Source organism: Sciurus vulgaris (genome assembly GCF_902686455.1).
Source record: "Sciurus vulgaris genome assembly, chromosome: 12".
Lineage (NCBI taxonomy): Eukaryota > Metazoa > Chordata > Mammalia > Rodentia > Sciuridae > Sciurus > Sciurus vulgaris.
In genome coordinates this window covers 26,032,220-26,049,546 of record NC_136473.1, presented here as the reverse complement: position 1 = coordinate 26,049,546, position 17,327 = coordinate 26,032,220, and the positions used below count along the sequence as shown (strand labels likewise).

Genomic DNA, 17,327 nt, shown 5'->3' with positions numbered 1-17,327 from the left:
CTATTGTATTAAAATAGGTTCATATATGTGTTCATGTGTATATGTACACACACACATATATTTAGATTTTAAAAATTGTCAATAAATAGACTGGTGAATGCTGTTTTGAATTTCTAATATGAAAAAGATATCATGGGTCTGATATACTAGATGTGATCAGTATAAGACACTGACCCTAACTTTAAAATGTTCTCAAATTTGGTGATTAAAACAGAAGTACATGAGATATATAAAGTAGAAAAGTTAAATAGTAAGGTATGATGTGATCACAGCAATTATGAAGCATTATCAGTACGTGCCCTGGATTATAATTTCTGGATTTTGAAAATGAATGGGCCATATCAGGATCCATACAGAAGATATAACATTATTTCTGTCAAGGAAAAGAATAGGAACCAAGTCTTACTGACAGTTGCTTGATAAATTAGACCTTTGTGGCATGACCTACTCTACAGTGTTGCTGGACATCCCCAAGAGCAGACTTGGGTTCACTAGAAGGACTCTCGGAATTCCCAAAAGTTATTATGCTCAAATTTGCCATTTAGTACAGGAAAAGAAGATGAATTAAAATGAACAAAGGAAAAAGACACAAAGGTCAAAATCCAGGAAAGACCAGGCAAAGCTTCTAGTTCGCTCAGCAAAATCAAACAGACACCTCGTTCTCCCACCAGCAATTTGTTTCAACACAGATATTGCCAACCAAGGAAGCCCAACCAAGTCCTGGTGTCCAGGGTTCGTAGTGAGGATCATTCATGCAGGGATGGAACACTCCAGACCTAACCTCACTTATCTCTCAGTCTCTAACTTCCCCAGAGGTCAAACTGATACTGCATAGCCCAGGACTCTAGGTGAATAAAACCAGACATTCATAATAAATCATAGTATCAGCACAAGCTATCTTGCATAACCCACTCTTATCAGGCAGGATATTCCAGGGTTTAGAGGTTACCTTCCAGAGCTGTTTGAAAGCCCCAGACTGCTCATTAATACTTTACGGCACAATAGAGAAAGAGACTGTGAATTGATGGGTGTTTCTGTCAGCTTTCTCACTGCTGTGACTAAAAGACCAACCAGAATAACCGTAAAGGAGGAAAAGTTTATTTAGGGGCTCACAGTTTCAGAGTGTCAGTCCATAGACAGCTGGCTCCTTTCTTCAGGACTTGAGGAGAGGCAGAACATCAAGGCAGAAGAGTAGGGAGGAGGGAAGCAGTTCACATGGTGATCAGAAAGCAGAGAGAGAGGTCTCCACTTGCCAAATACAAATATATACCCCTAATGTCCCACCTCCTCCAGCCACACCCCACCTGCCTTTGGTTATCACTCGATTAATCTCATCAGGTGATTAATTCACTGATTAGGTTGTCTTTCCTATCCCAATCATTTCTTCTCTGAACCTTCTTACATTGTCTCACACATGAGCTTTTGGAGGACACCTCACATCCAAACCATAACAACAGATATTAAATAAATAAGAAGAGGGCTGGGGATATGGCTCAGTTGGTAGAGTGCCTGCCTTGCAAGCACAAGGCCCTGGGTTCAATCCCCAGCACCGCAAAAAAATAAATAAGTAAATAAGAAAAAAATCTTCACAAAAATGTTACCTGCAAAAAAAAAAAAAAAAACAACTTGTGTTCATTTGTTTTGTTGATAAGGAAAAAAAAAATAGGAGGAAAGTATCTAAGCCTTCTGTGCAGCGTAGTCAGCCTCAGCAGTGCAGGGTCTTGTCATGTGTGACCCTAATAGTTTGACAACTGAGGAGAAAGAAGTCAGTAACACTGGATGTTTCACTGCTTCCCAGTTACCAATTCTGCAGAAAAAAGGTGATATCATGCTCAACTGAAAATTTGAGAATTAACTACTTACCAACCTTTTTCTTTTCATTTCTGTTCCCTATCCTGGACACCATCCTTCCCTTTGGAAACTACGCTGTAATCTTTGAAGATGTTCCAGTGGATTTGATCGCCATCGGCAGGACTGGGTGGACAGTGGATGCCCTGAAGAGGTACGTGTGTGCTTTATTATGAGGAGATTCCTGGGACCAAACCATTGTATTGTGGTTACAATTTAATGATAGTGGCATCTAATCAAAAGAGCCAGGTACTAAACCCCCAATATGTACAGACATTGGATTAATTATATACATAAGCATATATATAATTAAACTGATATATATATATATATTTATTTATTCTCATATCCATCCTATGAAGTAGGCACTCTTATTATTATCCTTATATGACCAAGAAGAGAAGAGGAAGAGTTGAAGGGATAGAATGGAGAGGGGTTAGAGTGTGATTGCTTAGAGAATTAGACACCTGTCTAGGAAATAGTAGAGCCCCGATTTGAATCTGTATGAGCAAAGGGCAGTTCTCCTAAATACTTGCTGCTTTTATAGCATCAAGGAAACCATCGTTCCTCTTTTTAGTTCAACTGACAAAACCAATGGTATGAAAGAAAAGACTGATTACAACAAATTGGTGTTCCATAAGAAGAAATAGTATAACATAGCTAACATAGGAAATGGTTAACATTAACTCCAAGGTAAACATGATAGAGACGAAAATGCAATGCATTGATTCAAGTAATTGTATAGAAGTAATTTTGACCTGTTTAAAAGTTTTCTAATAAATCTCATTTGCACTAGCATTTCAGAGTCCTATAAGATTCATAAAAACAAAGTATTTCTTCCCTCCTTATTAAGTTTTAGAGCATGAATTTTAAATAAACATTATTAAAAACTACATAAGTTTTCTCATTCAATAAAACAAATCAGGTCAAAGTACAAGTTTAAAAACTTAGGAAATCCATGGTTACTAGAAATTTTTCTTAAAATTCATTTTGGGGAGATGTCTCATAAAGATCTTGAAAAACACATCTTTAAGAACATGCTTGATCTTTAAGTACAGTGTTGTCAACCAAGTTTTAATTAACTTTTTGACATTCATTTGGGGATTTACAGTGATATGTGAATCCTTGCATCTTATTTCACTTAGCTAACAACACAAGTTTGAAAGAAAATACATTAATGAAGCTGCGGTTGTGTTTTCAGATTATTGTTTCATTCTTGTAATCAGTTGATGCAATTAAAAGTGTTCAAAATGAAGATCTGTATTTGTGTAAAGATTCTGAATGTAATTCAGATATTTTAATTTCTTACTTCAGTGTGTCCCACTAGGAACCATATGGGATAAAGAAAAATCCATCATATTCTAAGTCTTCCAAGTGTATTTAGAGAAAAATCACCACTCTCTGTGGACTTTGCTAACAAATGAAACTAAATTTAAAAATTCCTTTCTCCTCCCAAGGGTCTCAAACTCTCTAGTGCATTCTGTGATATTCATTGTTTCCTTTTTATTCTGTAATTAAGTGATCAGCATTACAAGCTTTATGGTAAACAATCCTATCCTTTCTTTACAGATAAAGAAAATAATTTCACTAACTACAGTTGATTTTCCATGTGTAAAACTAGGGTTAAATTTCCTTTCTCTTACTTTGAGATCAATTGATTCAGTAAGTCTAATGAGCACTAAAATGCAAGTTTGTGAAGTAGGGTCATTGTGCTTTTGTTATCAATTTATTTGAGTTCAATGAGACAGAAGACCCCCACACAACAAATGACATGAAGGTATTGCTCAGAGATAGGCATCCAGAGATGACAGAAGCCTAGGATTCATTGCAAGTCAATTTCTCAGGGCTCAAGAAAACTGCCCAGGGCATCTGTAAATGCCCCACTTGCATCATATTTGAGGGACCCATGAAAGCAGGTTTCATACCCTGGAATAACTAGAATTACTGAACTAAAGTGTTTAAGGACATCCTCTTTGAGGGAAAGAACCAGAACAGAGCTATGGTTCTTTGGGCCAGTCCCTCACTTATCTCAAGTTGTTGCATTCCCAGCACATTCTGCAATTATCCCTGAGAACTGTAAGTGAGAAAGGGTAGAGAACTGGGTCAGTCCATGACCACCTGGAGAACTATCCTGCAGGGTTCTAAGCACTGATTAAGTGTAAGGAGTATGTCCAGCAGCATAGATAGACCATGATGGTCAGCTGGGTATCTAACCTGCACTTAGAGAAAAATGCAGGCAAAGACAGAGGACCTACAAGTGCATGGTCTTGTTAATTAGGAAAAGGAAAGGTTGCATGCAAAGGTGATGTTTTGGGGGAAGCCTGAAGGGTAACTCGAAGTGAAGAAGAGACAGGGCGAGAGATGAGATCATGTGCTCTCCTAAATGCAAGGGAAAGCTATCAGAAGGGTATCAATCAAGGGACAATATCTAAATGATTTTTTTCAGAAGAACCACCCTGAGGATTGTGAGACAAGAGGCCAATACACTGGGTGCCATTATCACCCAGGCCAGAGATGTTGGTGATCTGCATTCAGTGGGTAGGAAGGCAGAGGCCATGGTTGGATGGTGGAGAAGAATCAGTAGATTTTGTTTGAATGGAAATGAGAACTAAAAGTTTTTTTACATTTTCCTTCTTTTTATATCCTTAAAATTTTTTTAGACATTTTTATAACTCTGAAGCATAAGAAAATGAATACCTGTGACAGCAGTTCACAATTTGAGAATTATCAGTGACTAAGAAGGTGACTGTCGACTCCCACTCTATCATATCTGTTTTTCCCCTAATAAAAATGAGTAAAACTATTCTGAATTTTTGGGTTATCACTTGGAAATTTGTTTTTGTACTCTTACCCATCTTAGTTCCAGTGGTGGTCATTTATTTACTTTTTTACCTACGTGTTCTATGGTATGAACACACCAATCATTTCCTCAGAAGGTAACTTTTGTGTTCTCATGTTTTCCCAGGTACTTTTTAAGGTACAGAGATATAATATTAAGACAATTGAAAACAAAACAAACAAACAAACAAATAAAAAAACACCAAACTCTGCCTTCCTGGATTTTACTTTTAATGCAATCATATTTTTCTCACTCCATCTTTTGTTTAGGGACATAGTTTCCAGATTTTTTGCCATTATAAAAATGTCTTAATTATGTCTCCTGATTCAAATGTACAGAACTTTTCCTAATATTCCTAAAAGAGGAATTGCTACATGTGAGGCCAACAGGGAAATTCTTCAGCTATATTTGTTCAGTTATTCATTCTTCCCCCATCTTGTTTAATCTTCTATTTAAGTATTCATTGAGGAAGTAATTTTAACAAATTCATTTTTCACTTCTTTTGACACTTTATTTAATTGGTGAAGCCATTTTTATAGTCTCATGCTGCCAGTTTGCTTTTAAATTTTACCTTTCAATCCTGTAAATATTCCATATATAATTTTTATATATTCCATATTGAATGGTCCCAATATCTGAAGTTTTGGTGGTCTAAATGTTCATTGTTTATTATTTGCTGACTATTGGACTGTTCCTTTTTTTCTGTATTTCTTTTTTTATTCCTTTTTTTCTGTATTTCTTATTTCATCTCCTTTAATGATAGTACAGATTAGATCTTATTCCATGGGAATCTCTAGAACCTAAATAGGTGATGGTTTCCACCAATAAAGATTTGATGATCAAACCATGAAGGTTTTAGGAATACCATAGGTCCTGCCTTCATATAAGGAGACATTTAACTTTATTTCCCCCACCCCCATTATCTGCTGCTGATGCACAGATTGTTCTCTTACAGTGATATTGACTTTGGCTATTTTTCCATAGGTAGAATCCTGTTCTTTTACTTCAATTATGTACATTGTTTCTATTCTCCCTATAACACACAGCTCTTCTTTTGTTTTATTTTGGGAAAGGAGGGGGAGACAATGGGAAAACACCCCTGGAGAGTTTCTTACTTCCTGCAAATTCTCATGCTGCTTTAAAATTCATGTTTTATCCAAAATCTAGTTGTTTTGTTTTATAACAGGAGACCCATTTATAGTCTTAATCTGCCTTTACTGACATAAGTAAACTGCATCCACAATTGATAGTATTGTTCACCAAGAATAGAAACACAAGGGGGGAATTGTATATGGCACATTCCATTCTAAACTTCAAGAGCTTGAGATGTCTGTGATGTCCACATGCATATGTCCAATCAATAGATGAATATTTGAGCCTGAAGTCCAAGAGAGCAAAGTGGAGATAGAGATATAGTTTTGTGAATAATCAAATAAAGATGTTAATTAGAATCATGGGGGTGGAGGAGATGGGTAGTGAGAATGCATAAAATAAAATGACAGGTCAAGAAAGATTCACAGGCATCCCCAACATGAAAACCATAGAAATGAAACACAGAAAGAATTGTTAGGTATCCAAAAATCAATGACCGTATAGAACACAGAAACCAAGAGTGGATGTCTATGCTAGATGCTGATGAGATACTGATAGTATTCCACAGAAAATTTACCAAGAAGATCTGTAGACACTCAGTTGAAATAAGAATTTCAACTGAGTTGAATAGTAAGAACAAGATTATCCTAAGTGGGAAATATGGGAGTCTGAGAAGATAAGGACATACCAGTCTGTCTGGAAGTGTCAGTGTGAATGGAAGAAAAGTAGGATAACATGAGGTCGGATGCATTATGGAGGAGACCAAGGACTGCTTGTAAGATAAATTCACACACATTTGAGTATGTTTAAGTGTTAATGGTAACAAGTCAACACAGAGTTGGACAAATATTAAAGAGAATGGATGGGCAAGATCCCAGTACCTAAGAAAGTGAGCTCAGTTGGACCAAAGCAGAGGCCAAAATAATCACTATAAGGGATTGCTTCCATCCATTACTACAGAATGAAAGAACAGGTCAGTTCCCATTGTAGCAAGTATGCCAAGTTTTAAAGAAATTTAAAGAATTCTGGCTGAGTACCTCCCCTTTGTTATAATGTGTGCATGTGTAAATATGTTATAGCGAATTCATCTTTTGTGTATAATCATCATGCACCAATAATCAATGAATAAATAAAATTGAAAATAAATAATTCTTGCAGATGCCCTTTTATTGAAGAAATAAATGTGGAGCCTAGGGGTTGAACTGTGAGAATTGTTATGGGATTGTAGTTTTAAACAGAGTGCAGAGTGGAGAAATTGATACTAATGGTCAAGGTGAGTCATTAGTAAAACAGAGCAGTATCCTCAGGCAGTGTGGATAACTGGGGATGCAGAATGGGGCTCCCTGGGCAGGAGGGATGGAATTAGTTTTCAGTTGTGCCTGGCTTTGGTGACATAGAAAAGGCAGATCTCTTCAGGTATACATTTTGGTAGATTTTCTAAAGAACAATAGGGCAAGGTGCTTGAAGCTATTGAAAAATGATGGAGTGATACAACAAAAGAGACTTAAACAAAGAAGATCATTGTGTTTGGGTTTTCTAAGTAGTCCAAGAATAAGAAACATTTGAGTGAGCATGACCTTGTACATGAATAGACTGAGATAGGATAATGGAGTTTGTGATTTCAGACTTAAACATTTCTCATTGAAGATAAGATCCAGGAAGTAGTGATGCCAAATAAAGTGGCGTCCAAGAGGTGATCATTAGATCTTTGGGGTTGAGAAACTGCAGAGACTGCAGTTTGGGATCTTCAGTGAGCTCATAAGATGGTGGGATTTGAGGTGGAGAACAAACTTTAATTGTATGCAATTAATAAAAAGGAAACTGGCTCAGGAACTCTTCAATATTCACTGAAAATGTGCCTAGGACTTCACTAAGGACAAGAGAGTTTAAAGAACATATTTATTCCAAATGTGGGATCAGTACCACCCATGTGCAGATCAGTTCTTTTCTAATCGAGACCTACCAGAGAGAGAAGAGTCCTTTAAAGCACAAAGAGGTGGGTTGGAATAACAGCTTCTAAACTACAAAGGTTTATGTGCTAGAGATTGTTCGTAGTGAGGATTATAGGATTTATTTTATAGGCTATAAATAGAGTAGGAGATATACCTTTTCCTGGTATCTTCAGGATAGCCCTGCTGGGGGGAAAAGTAGGCCAAGTGTTTAAATGAGTGCTTTTCAATCCTTTACATGTGTGGTTTTGTATATTTAAAACATCCATTCGACCTGTGGCAGATTAATTCTGAGAAAGCAAAATAACCTGGGGCAGTTAGCACACATTTAGGATTTAGCATTGTCTGGGACAATGTCGTCTTTCTTCACATACCCAACTGCTTTTTAAACCTTATCTATATGCACATGTTTTTCTTCTAATTTTAACTATTCTTACCGATATAAACACAATGTAATGTCTTTTATAAACACATTAATATGAATTTAAGGTACCATGAAAGTTAACAGTCAAAAATGATAAAATCTAAATATCTAAAGAGGGACCTACTGTGTTACATCCACTTTTTTCTGTCTCTCTCCTATTTTATAAACTTTGTAAATGAACAAAACTTATAAATACTGTGTCTGGTGCAAAACAACACATTGCCCCTCTTTTTCATGAACTTTTGTGCTTTACAGCCCAACTTCTTTGATGTAATTTTTAGAAAATATATGTGTGATCGCTCAATTTGCTTTCTCTTCTGTGTCCCTTACTAGTCTAAAGAGAAGATGTGTGAGAACACAGAGCCTATGGAAACTTCCTCTCAAACCACCACAACCTTACACACGACAACCACGCAGTTCAAAGTCTTGACCACCACCAGGAGGATGGCAACATCCCAGCTGCCCACCAGCCTGCCCACAGAAGGTGCCCCAGAGTTGGCTTTTTCTCTACTGGGTGAAAAATCACTGTGTTGACACATACCAGAGTTTCTTCTGTCCTCTGAGGGCAGAGTTGTTCTTTGGGAAACTGAATTTCTAAGGGATTTCTAAAGGGGAAAAAGAAAGAAATTATTATAAACTAAAAATATATGCTACGATTTTTTTTAATATACTGCACCTTTTGTTAAGACTTGACTGTTACCTGTGATCTGACTTATTGTCCTCCCTAGAAAAGAAATATAGACTTCTTTTCCAGTGGCTAAATTTAGCAGTCACCAAACTCGATATTGCAGTCACAGGATGGAAAAGCAACATGCATATAAAATGTTCATTGATTCTGGATTCTGAACAAGACAGTTCTATTCACATGCAATTCTAATACTTCCTGAATATACTCAATGAAATTTTGTCTATAACATACCAAGACCCTCTGAAGGTCACAAAGATTGTCCTTGAAAAATATTGCCTCTCCTAAGAATGGCAAAAACAGTAGAATATTAATGTATAAGCACAATTCATGGGGAAAAAGCATATTAGCCAACACTTAATAACTTCTTATTTGCATAGTACCACTAAGAAGTAGACAGGCTTATGAGAATAGGTGGCCAGCAGTAAACTTTGAGGAGAGAAAATAGTCTTACTTGTTTATTATCATAGCCTTGCTTCCTTTTGGATAGGAAATTCAGTTAAACATTTTAGTTGGATATTATAAGGTAATTGGAATAAAGTTAGGTGGAAGGAAAAAGCCAAATGCATTTTATTGCTTTTAAAAATTCCATTATATATAGTTCATATTATTTTGGATTGTTATATCAAAGCCCATGAAAATATTTCTGTAATTTAAACATTACTTTTTAGAATGAAATATAACCCTGAAATGAAAAAAAAAACATATCCTACAGTTTGTTCTTTCAGGACAAGATCTTTCGATAAGTGATTTTGTTCATATTCATTAGTAATCATTAGGTGTGTTATATTAAATTTGTAATTGTTGATAAAACCTGATTATCCTAATTAGTTTGCAATTTTCTTGATATTTTTAAAAATGAATAAATAAAATAATAACTACAGATTCCTATTACAAGCTTTAGAAGTTACAAATAGATGTTTTAAGATATAATTATGACTATTTACCTTTCTTATAAAACATAAGGCTCATATACTTTACTAAATTCTAATAATCTCTAAAAAAATTAGTACTTCATCATGTACTAGATCTTGCCTTCACTGAACTAGAAATTATCTTGATAAATTATCAAAGTCCAGATATGTTACAGTTAAGGCAATTAATAGAAAATTACTGGCCATCAAATTTATACACCTTTAAAATCTATATCTGTTATAATCATTTTGTATTTCTCTTCCAGATGATACCAAGATAGCACTACATCTAAAAGATAATGGGGGTAAGTATTAACACTTTCATCAGCATTTTTAAATAAAAATTCATTTTCTGCATTTTAACATTAGAAAGGATATATGAATATCTAAAGATATTCTGAGGTTATATTCCATTCCTGTTGATTATTTAACATGGGAAGAAGTAATTGAGTTGACTTGAAAAGTGAAATGGAATCCTAATTCTGTCATGTGTCTATAAAATTATGTGACTGGTAACATTGGTTACCAGTTATACGTTAGATAATTCATTTACACATCTTGGATACTTGATTATTTTTGTTCTTGTTTTAGTTACATATGCAATTATCTACATAGCTGCAGATATTGGACTTAATTATTTTTTTCACTAAGTTGGTCAACAACCTTCATAATAAAATTAAGAAATATGACAGTCAATCTGGAAATATTTTGTGCTAGGTCTCCTCATCTGTTCTATAAAGCAAAGGTCCCAAATTAAATCTTCCAAAGCACATCTTGTTAGGAACATGCTTAAATTTTTTCTTTGGCAGTTTATAAGCATCTATACTAGTACTGAAAATTAAAGGGAGAAAATTTTTACCAGAACAATCATGTGAAAAGTCTTACTATTTTTTAAAAATAGCTATTTCCCTGTTAAAATGTGTTAGCTCCCTTGTGCTTCTCCTTTGTAGTATGCTGGATATTGATAAAGATATTTTCATTAGCAAGTATTTGTCTGGCTTGGGAAAGGGGTTTCTTCTTGGCAGGACCTGTTTTGTAAATATTGGCACATTGTCACATTGATATGGGCATTGGGTATTGTTTTACCTTTGCAGCCCCACATAATTTCTTAAGTCAAAATAACACACATACACACATAAACACACACACACACACACAACTAAGGATATTTTTCCTTATAGTTATAGAGAACCAATATCATAGTAACCAATATTTCTGAGCTTTCTTAGGTCACTGCCTGTTTGCACGCGGGCACGCGCTTGTGTGTGTTTGTGTGTGTAAAATCTAAAGATACATAGCTATCTCTCTTTAGATTTTATATCAGTTTATCTGAAAGAAATACAGCTCAGCAGTTTTAATTAAACAGATTTAAGTGATATTTATTTAATAAATATTATTCCATCAATTGCCCATTGTCTGGTATCTGTCTTACAGTGTTTCATTTCATTCATTTTGTATTCATTATTGTTTAATTTCAGTAGGTAGGTAGATTTACAGATAGACATTTATAAAATTTATACTAGCTGGAAATAAAGTCTTAATGCTTAAAGGGACTTTAGCAACCCTCCCCCACATGCAGGATTTCCCAGAGAAGAAAATTAGTAAGTATCATGTGATCCTAAATCCTAATGTTGTGGTGGCCTCACTTTGAGGAGGAGGGTGGGTTATGAAATGAAATGGAATGGAGGAAGCATACCAGAGAGGCTTCTGTATTTATTTGTATTTGTGACATTTAATTCTGAATATAGGTAGAAGTTACAGGTATGCCTTTTGTATTTTTCTCTATTCTTTCTTTCCTCTCGCTTTCTTTCCTTCTTTTCTCTGTATGACATATTCTATAGTGCTAACACAAAAAGCAAAGGATTCCTGTGTTCCAATAGATATGAGATACTCTGAGTGAAAGAAAATTAAAGACATTTCTTTGGTGGAGAACTATTCAAAGCCTCTGTGTTCGTTCATTCATTTCTGCTGAGTGCTTGCTAATTGCAAAGCATTACTGCAGAACCCAGGCCACAGTAGTAGACCAGGCTTAGACAAGTTCCCTTCTTTTAGAGAATATGTATTCCAAAGAATCTGTAAGATAGTTGTAAAGATTTCCTATTTGGCATTTCTCCACTATTTGATCATAAAACCTTTTTCCAAGTAGAATCTCACAGACTTAATGTTTTACAGATACACTTTGGTAAATGGTTTGCTAAAATAGTACCAGTTAACCCCAATTAAATCCTTTGTTTTTTTAAAGCATCTAAAAATCACAAAACAAAGATTTTCTTAAAGCAAAGCATTTGAAATACCTTATAATTCTAAGTCAAGTTAAATAAATTCCAGGATTAAAATGTAGGATTTTGGTATACTAGGCAGTCAATTTTCAGTTGATATTTAGATAATTGATAATGCAGCAGGTAATTGTCAGAATTCCAAAATATTGTATAAAGACAAAATTCTTCATGTCTGGAATTGTTTTTAAAGCACTTTTCTTAAAAACTTTCAAGTGCAAGTAGAAAGGCCAGTATGACCAGTATTGTGTTTCTTCAAAAGAATAGTTGACTGGGTTGTAGCTCAGTGGTAGAGCCCTTGACTAGATGGGGCCCTGGGTTTGATCCTAGACTTAAAAAAAGAGAAAAGAAATCATGCATTGCTTTTTATAGCATCCTTATTAAAATAGTATGCTATCTTTGATTTTTATTTTATGGAGTGAGAGGATGTAGTAAGGATTGCTAATTTAAATCCTACTTCATTAAACATGTCAAAAACAGAATTCAGAATCATCCATTCCTGCTAATTAGAATTTTGCATGATTGAGACAATAAATGAATAAGTCTGTCTAATTTAAATGTTTTCTAACATTTTATTGAGAATGATTTTTTTTAAACATGTAAGCTAATAAATTTGGGGGCATTGCTATATATTGTTACAAAGAAAGGTAGCACATTCCATTTCTTGATTTAAGTTCATGATTTAATTGTCTTTCTTTAAAAGTATTTTAATTTAGAGACCTATAGTTTTCTGAAAAAGATGGTGACATTTTCAAAATATCAGTATGTAATTAGAAACCAATTACTGCTTTTCCATACATTGTCTCCTAATGGTCTTGAATTACCCAGACTTTACATCTTTCTGAGACATTTCTGTGGGTTCAAATAGTTGATTTTCTTGGTGGGATTCACACCTGACTTGATTATACATTCGCTTTCCAGGTGATTTTTCTGTCTTTGATATAAGAACATAAAATACTTCTGAGCAGCTGGAGACCAAAGCCACACATCAGGATTCCTCAATCAGAGGAGCCAGGCTGAGTTATGATCCACTAAGTCATTTAGATGAATTTCAGTTATGCATTGAGTTTCCTGATACATGTAGCTTACATCTAGATAGACCCTCTTAAAGTTTCAGACTAGTTGCTAAACCAGAAATGTCATATTAACCTTTAGGGTTGAGTGGAAACTCTAAGTTCAGTAAATAAGGAAGAAAAGAATATGAACAAATCTAAATAAAGGGAATGTTACCTGGTAAGTGCAGGTCCCTTAGTAAGATAAGACCTTCTTTGACCATGGAAAATGACTGAATACAAAAGCTCAGACGATCTAATGTAAAGACTGACTCTTCTGTCCAACTGATAACGGCTGGTTACATATTCATAATGTTAAGTTTATAATAAAACATGATTCTAATCAAACAATATACCTGTCCTTTTTTCATATAAACTTACAGAATGGGTGGGGTACTAGTAGGATGAAAGTATTTATTGAATCTTTACTATGTTCCAGGCACTGTTCTAAATTATATATATATATATATATAAAATTTAATAACATATTTATATATTATTAAATAGTATATTTAAATATATTTATGTATATATATATAATTGGTCTAATGATTATTTCCCAAAATTGGTCTTGTTATTATTTCCATTTTATAGATTAGGAGATAGAAGTACAGAAAGGTTAGGTTACCAAGGTGGTATGTGACAGGGCTGAAATGTAAATCTATTCAGCCTTCATACAGACTCTAAATCCTCAATAACTTCACAATATTGCTTTTTTCCTTACAGTATAGTTCTCTCACAGTCAACTTACACATGGGAAATGCCACAATAAGTTTTATTATTTATACCTCCTATATTATTTTTCTTTTTCTGTAGCAACTGATTATTTGTGTTGGAAGTGAATTTCCTTTCCTTGTGTAATTATGTATTAGTTTCCTTTTTATCCTTTCTGATAAAATAACAATTCATTAAATCTCCTATGTAACTGAGTGGTGTCAGAATCTTTGGTAGATGGTCTCCAAACTACCAGGCTAGCCTGTAGTTTATGTTCAAAGTCTAATTTAAAGTTCTTTCAGCCTTCTTGGTTACTTTGCAAATTCAGGTTTAATTCACCTATAGGAATACCTAGACTATATTCTTTAAGTACAGTATATATATGGATAATGGTTATGCATTGCAAGCAACATCTTCTTTGGGCTTTCAAATTCTAGTAATAGCTTATTAGAAGAATTATACATTTAAAGAATGACCTAACTATCTATTTTAACAGGTACAACTATTAAATGCCTTCTTTTACATTTGAATAGGTTGCTTTCAAATGGCACTGGGCACCTAATTAGAAATGTAAATGTCTTCAGGATGCAAACTGAATAAAGTTATATCCAGGGCTGAGAGTAGATTTGCAAGTTGAATCAATGTGAAGTAAAGTTTTCAATCAGATTCAACTCAATTTAGCAAATTGAATTGTACAATTCTATTGTACTGTAGATGTTAAACTTATTAAATCTGGGAAACCCTGAACCGACTTCATTATTTAAAATTTGTTGACAGATTTATCAAAGCATCAAAAATTATGTCCTCTATTGATTGTGTTAAAGATTCTTTGAACTGTTTCTTTTAAAGTAATTGAACATAAATTCTTAATTGCTAATATTTAAAGTATCCACATTCGAGATAAGCATGTATAGAAAGCAGGGGCCACTGTGTTTGCATTTCTTCCCATTGTTGGGAATTTTACTAAATTTTACTCTGAAAAGCTGCATTTGGGGAGTCAGCATTGAATCTCCATCAAGGAGATGCTGAAATTGCTACATTCACAGATAGGATTTGATTAATTCAGAGGTGCAAATCTACTAAGCAATTGATTTCAGAGGTAACAGAGGTAGACTTGGAAACTAGTGTGGAATGGTTGGTCTAAAGCTATGTTTGGCTTCCTATTTTTGAATATGTCATAGGACTTTTGGTTCAAAGATAAAATGTTAGAACAGTATTCTGACAATTTCACAAAATATTTCTAAGGTTCTAATTTTACTATCTTGTCTATAGTGACAGATCAAGTGTCTAGTGTTTCATTTATCATTCAGTTGAATTATTTTTTGACTTTCATACGTAAGTCATCAAAGTAACACATCCTTCACTATTTTTTTCTTCCTTTCCTAGTTTTTTTTTTTTTTTTTTTTTAATCCACTTCTTTCGTGTAGACCACAGTCTTACAGGGAAAGGGAAACTGTTATTTCCATTTGACAGGCTATTGAATAGTAATCACTTTCCATTTCTAAACCTGTAAGATATCTTGGCATTAAGTTTTATCTGTTGCTTTGTTTGGCTGATTATGAGTTAGCACTAACTCTATTCTTAGTACATATATACTTAATAGTAAAAAAATCCTTACACTTCTGAATATTTTGAGATTTCCCTAGAATTAAGAATGTCTTTCCTAAAACTTTGTTTAGAGTAGTAGTTCTCAACTTTTTCCGTGTATTGGACTCACCTGGTTATTCTCATCTCATCTTTCTATTCCAGTGTATAAAAATGAAGAACTTAGACTGTCCTATACCAATTAATTCTTAACCTCCAGGGCTAGATCCCAGGAGTGAAGATGTTTTACCTCTCTGCTCCTCGTGATTTCTGTGTGACATTAAGTTGAGAGGGTGTGGCTTCATCAAGGCTTCCATAAGTGATAAGCACTCAAATTATTGTTTCAGGGGGTCACATGAAAATCCTGTTCTCATGCTGTAGTTCTAGGGTGGAGCCTAAATGATTGACTTGCACTTCTAATAGACCCTCAATAATGCAGTCACCCTGCCCTTTGGACCACACTTGGAGTATCCAGGGTTGAGTGAATTCTTGATTTCTTTCTCCCAGATTTCCCAAAATAAGAATGACACACCTTAGTATGAATCTGCCAATTGGCCTTTACCTCATGACTTTCCTGAAACAAGATTGCATTTGTTGGCAGCAAGAAATTATCTTTATCTACATGTAAAGAATGTATCTTCCTCCTCAGAGGCAAGGGAACCTGAAAGCATTATATCTTCTAAACTTCATAACTCGCTTGAATGTAGTATGGGAAAATTAGTACATGAAACTGTTGGCAAATGGATTCCCTTAAATAGCAGTAGTTATGTTTTCTGCATTTTGTTAAACTATATGAAGTTACTCATTTTTTCAAACCATTTTTACCTGCAAAAGTTGCAAAGTCATGGTTCAACTTAATAGTTTGAAAAATTGTTATCAGGAATGGGAAAAGAGAGCAAAAAGAAAAATCGCATTGAAATATACTTTTTCCCCTTTGTGTTGATTTGTAGATGGGATTTTTAGTTAGAGTTTATGCTGTCCATGGAACACAGGACAAAATAATTAAGCAGAGCTCTCCTCGCACAAGAAATGCACATGCTGCTTCCAAGAAGTAGCTCTAAATATACTTCACATTTGCTGTTGGCAAAATGTCTTCTCACAGCCCTCTGATCCATAGCTGCTTTTCTTTCTGTCTCTTCTTCTATTTGTTACTGTCACACATGCGGGCTTGGGAATATTCTGCTAGAGGAAAGAAATTTATATACCTTTGGATTTTGGAACCAGGGAATTATGAGGGGTCCCAGGAGCAGGTTTTATGCTCTATTGTGTATCTTGACAATATATTAAACCTGTGCATTATTAGAGTTTTTTAAAAAAGCAAAGTATGCACTACTTATAATAACCTTGTACTACTAATAAAAAATTTAAAAAAATGTATATCCCTAGAGAATGAGATTAAATTAGGTGGTGATTTGATTTGACTTAATTTGATTTATTCAAGAAACATTTCTTGGGCTAGGGATCTAGTTAAGTGGTAGAGCATTTGCCTGGTATGGTAAGCCCCTAAGAAACATTTCTTTGCTTTTCCTTTTCATACTGGGATTTGAATCCAAAAGAGCTTTCAACATTGAGCCACATATCAAGGCCTTTTTTATTTTTTATTTTGCTTAGGGCTAAATTGCTTAGGGCTTGGCTAAGTTGCTGAAGCTGCTTCTCAATCTTATGATCCTCCTGCCTCAGCCTCCAGAGTCTCTGGAATTAGAGGCAGGCGCCACCACTGCTGGCTCAGAAGCATTTCTTAAATTACTCAGAACCAGGCCCATTAGTAAGACTTTGAGATACAAAGATGAACGAAGTCTAGTGTCTGTGCCAAATACTCAAGTGACCAAGGGGACAACAGAAGTAAATCCATAATTAAGCATGATATGAAGAATGCAAAGGCAGCTCTGGAAAAATAGGGAGAAGGCAGAGAAAAGGCATCCAAATAAAACCTGAATGGTAGGAAATCTG

At 34.7% G+C, this 17,327-nt stretch overlaps 1 protein-coding gene across 1 annotated transcript in view; it reads left to right on the top strand.

Moving 5' to 3' along the window:
- PLXDC2 (plexin domain containing 2) overlaps nt 1-17,327 on the top strand; it is a 412,919-nt gene that overhangs the window by 354,072 nt on the left and 41,520 nt on the right. The window contains exons 11-13 of the mRNA XM_079107639.1: nt 1,942-2,002; nt 8,486-8,636; nt 10,018-10,056. Of these exons, the coding sequence (XP_078963765.1) occupies nt 1,942-2,002; nt 8,486-8,636; nt 10,018-10,056 (251 nt within the window). The remainder of the gene's footprint in view (nt 1-1,941; nt 2,003-8,485; nt 8,637-10,017; nt 10,057-17,327) is intronic.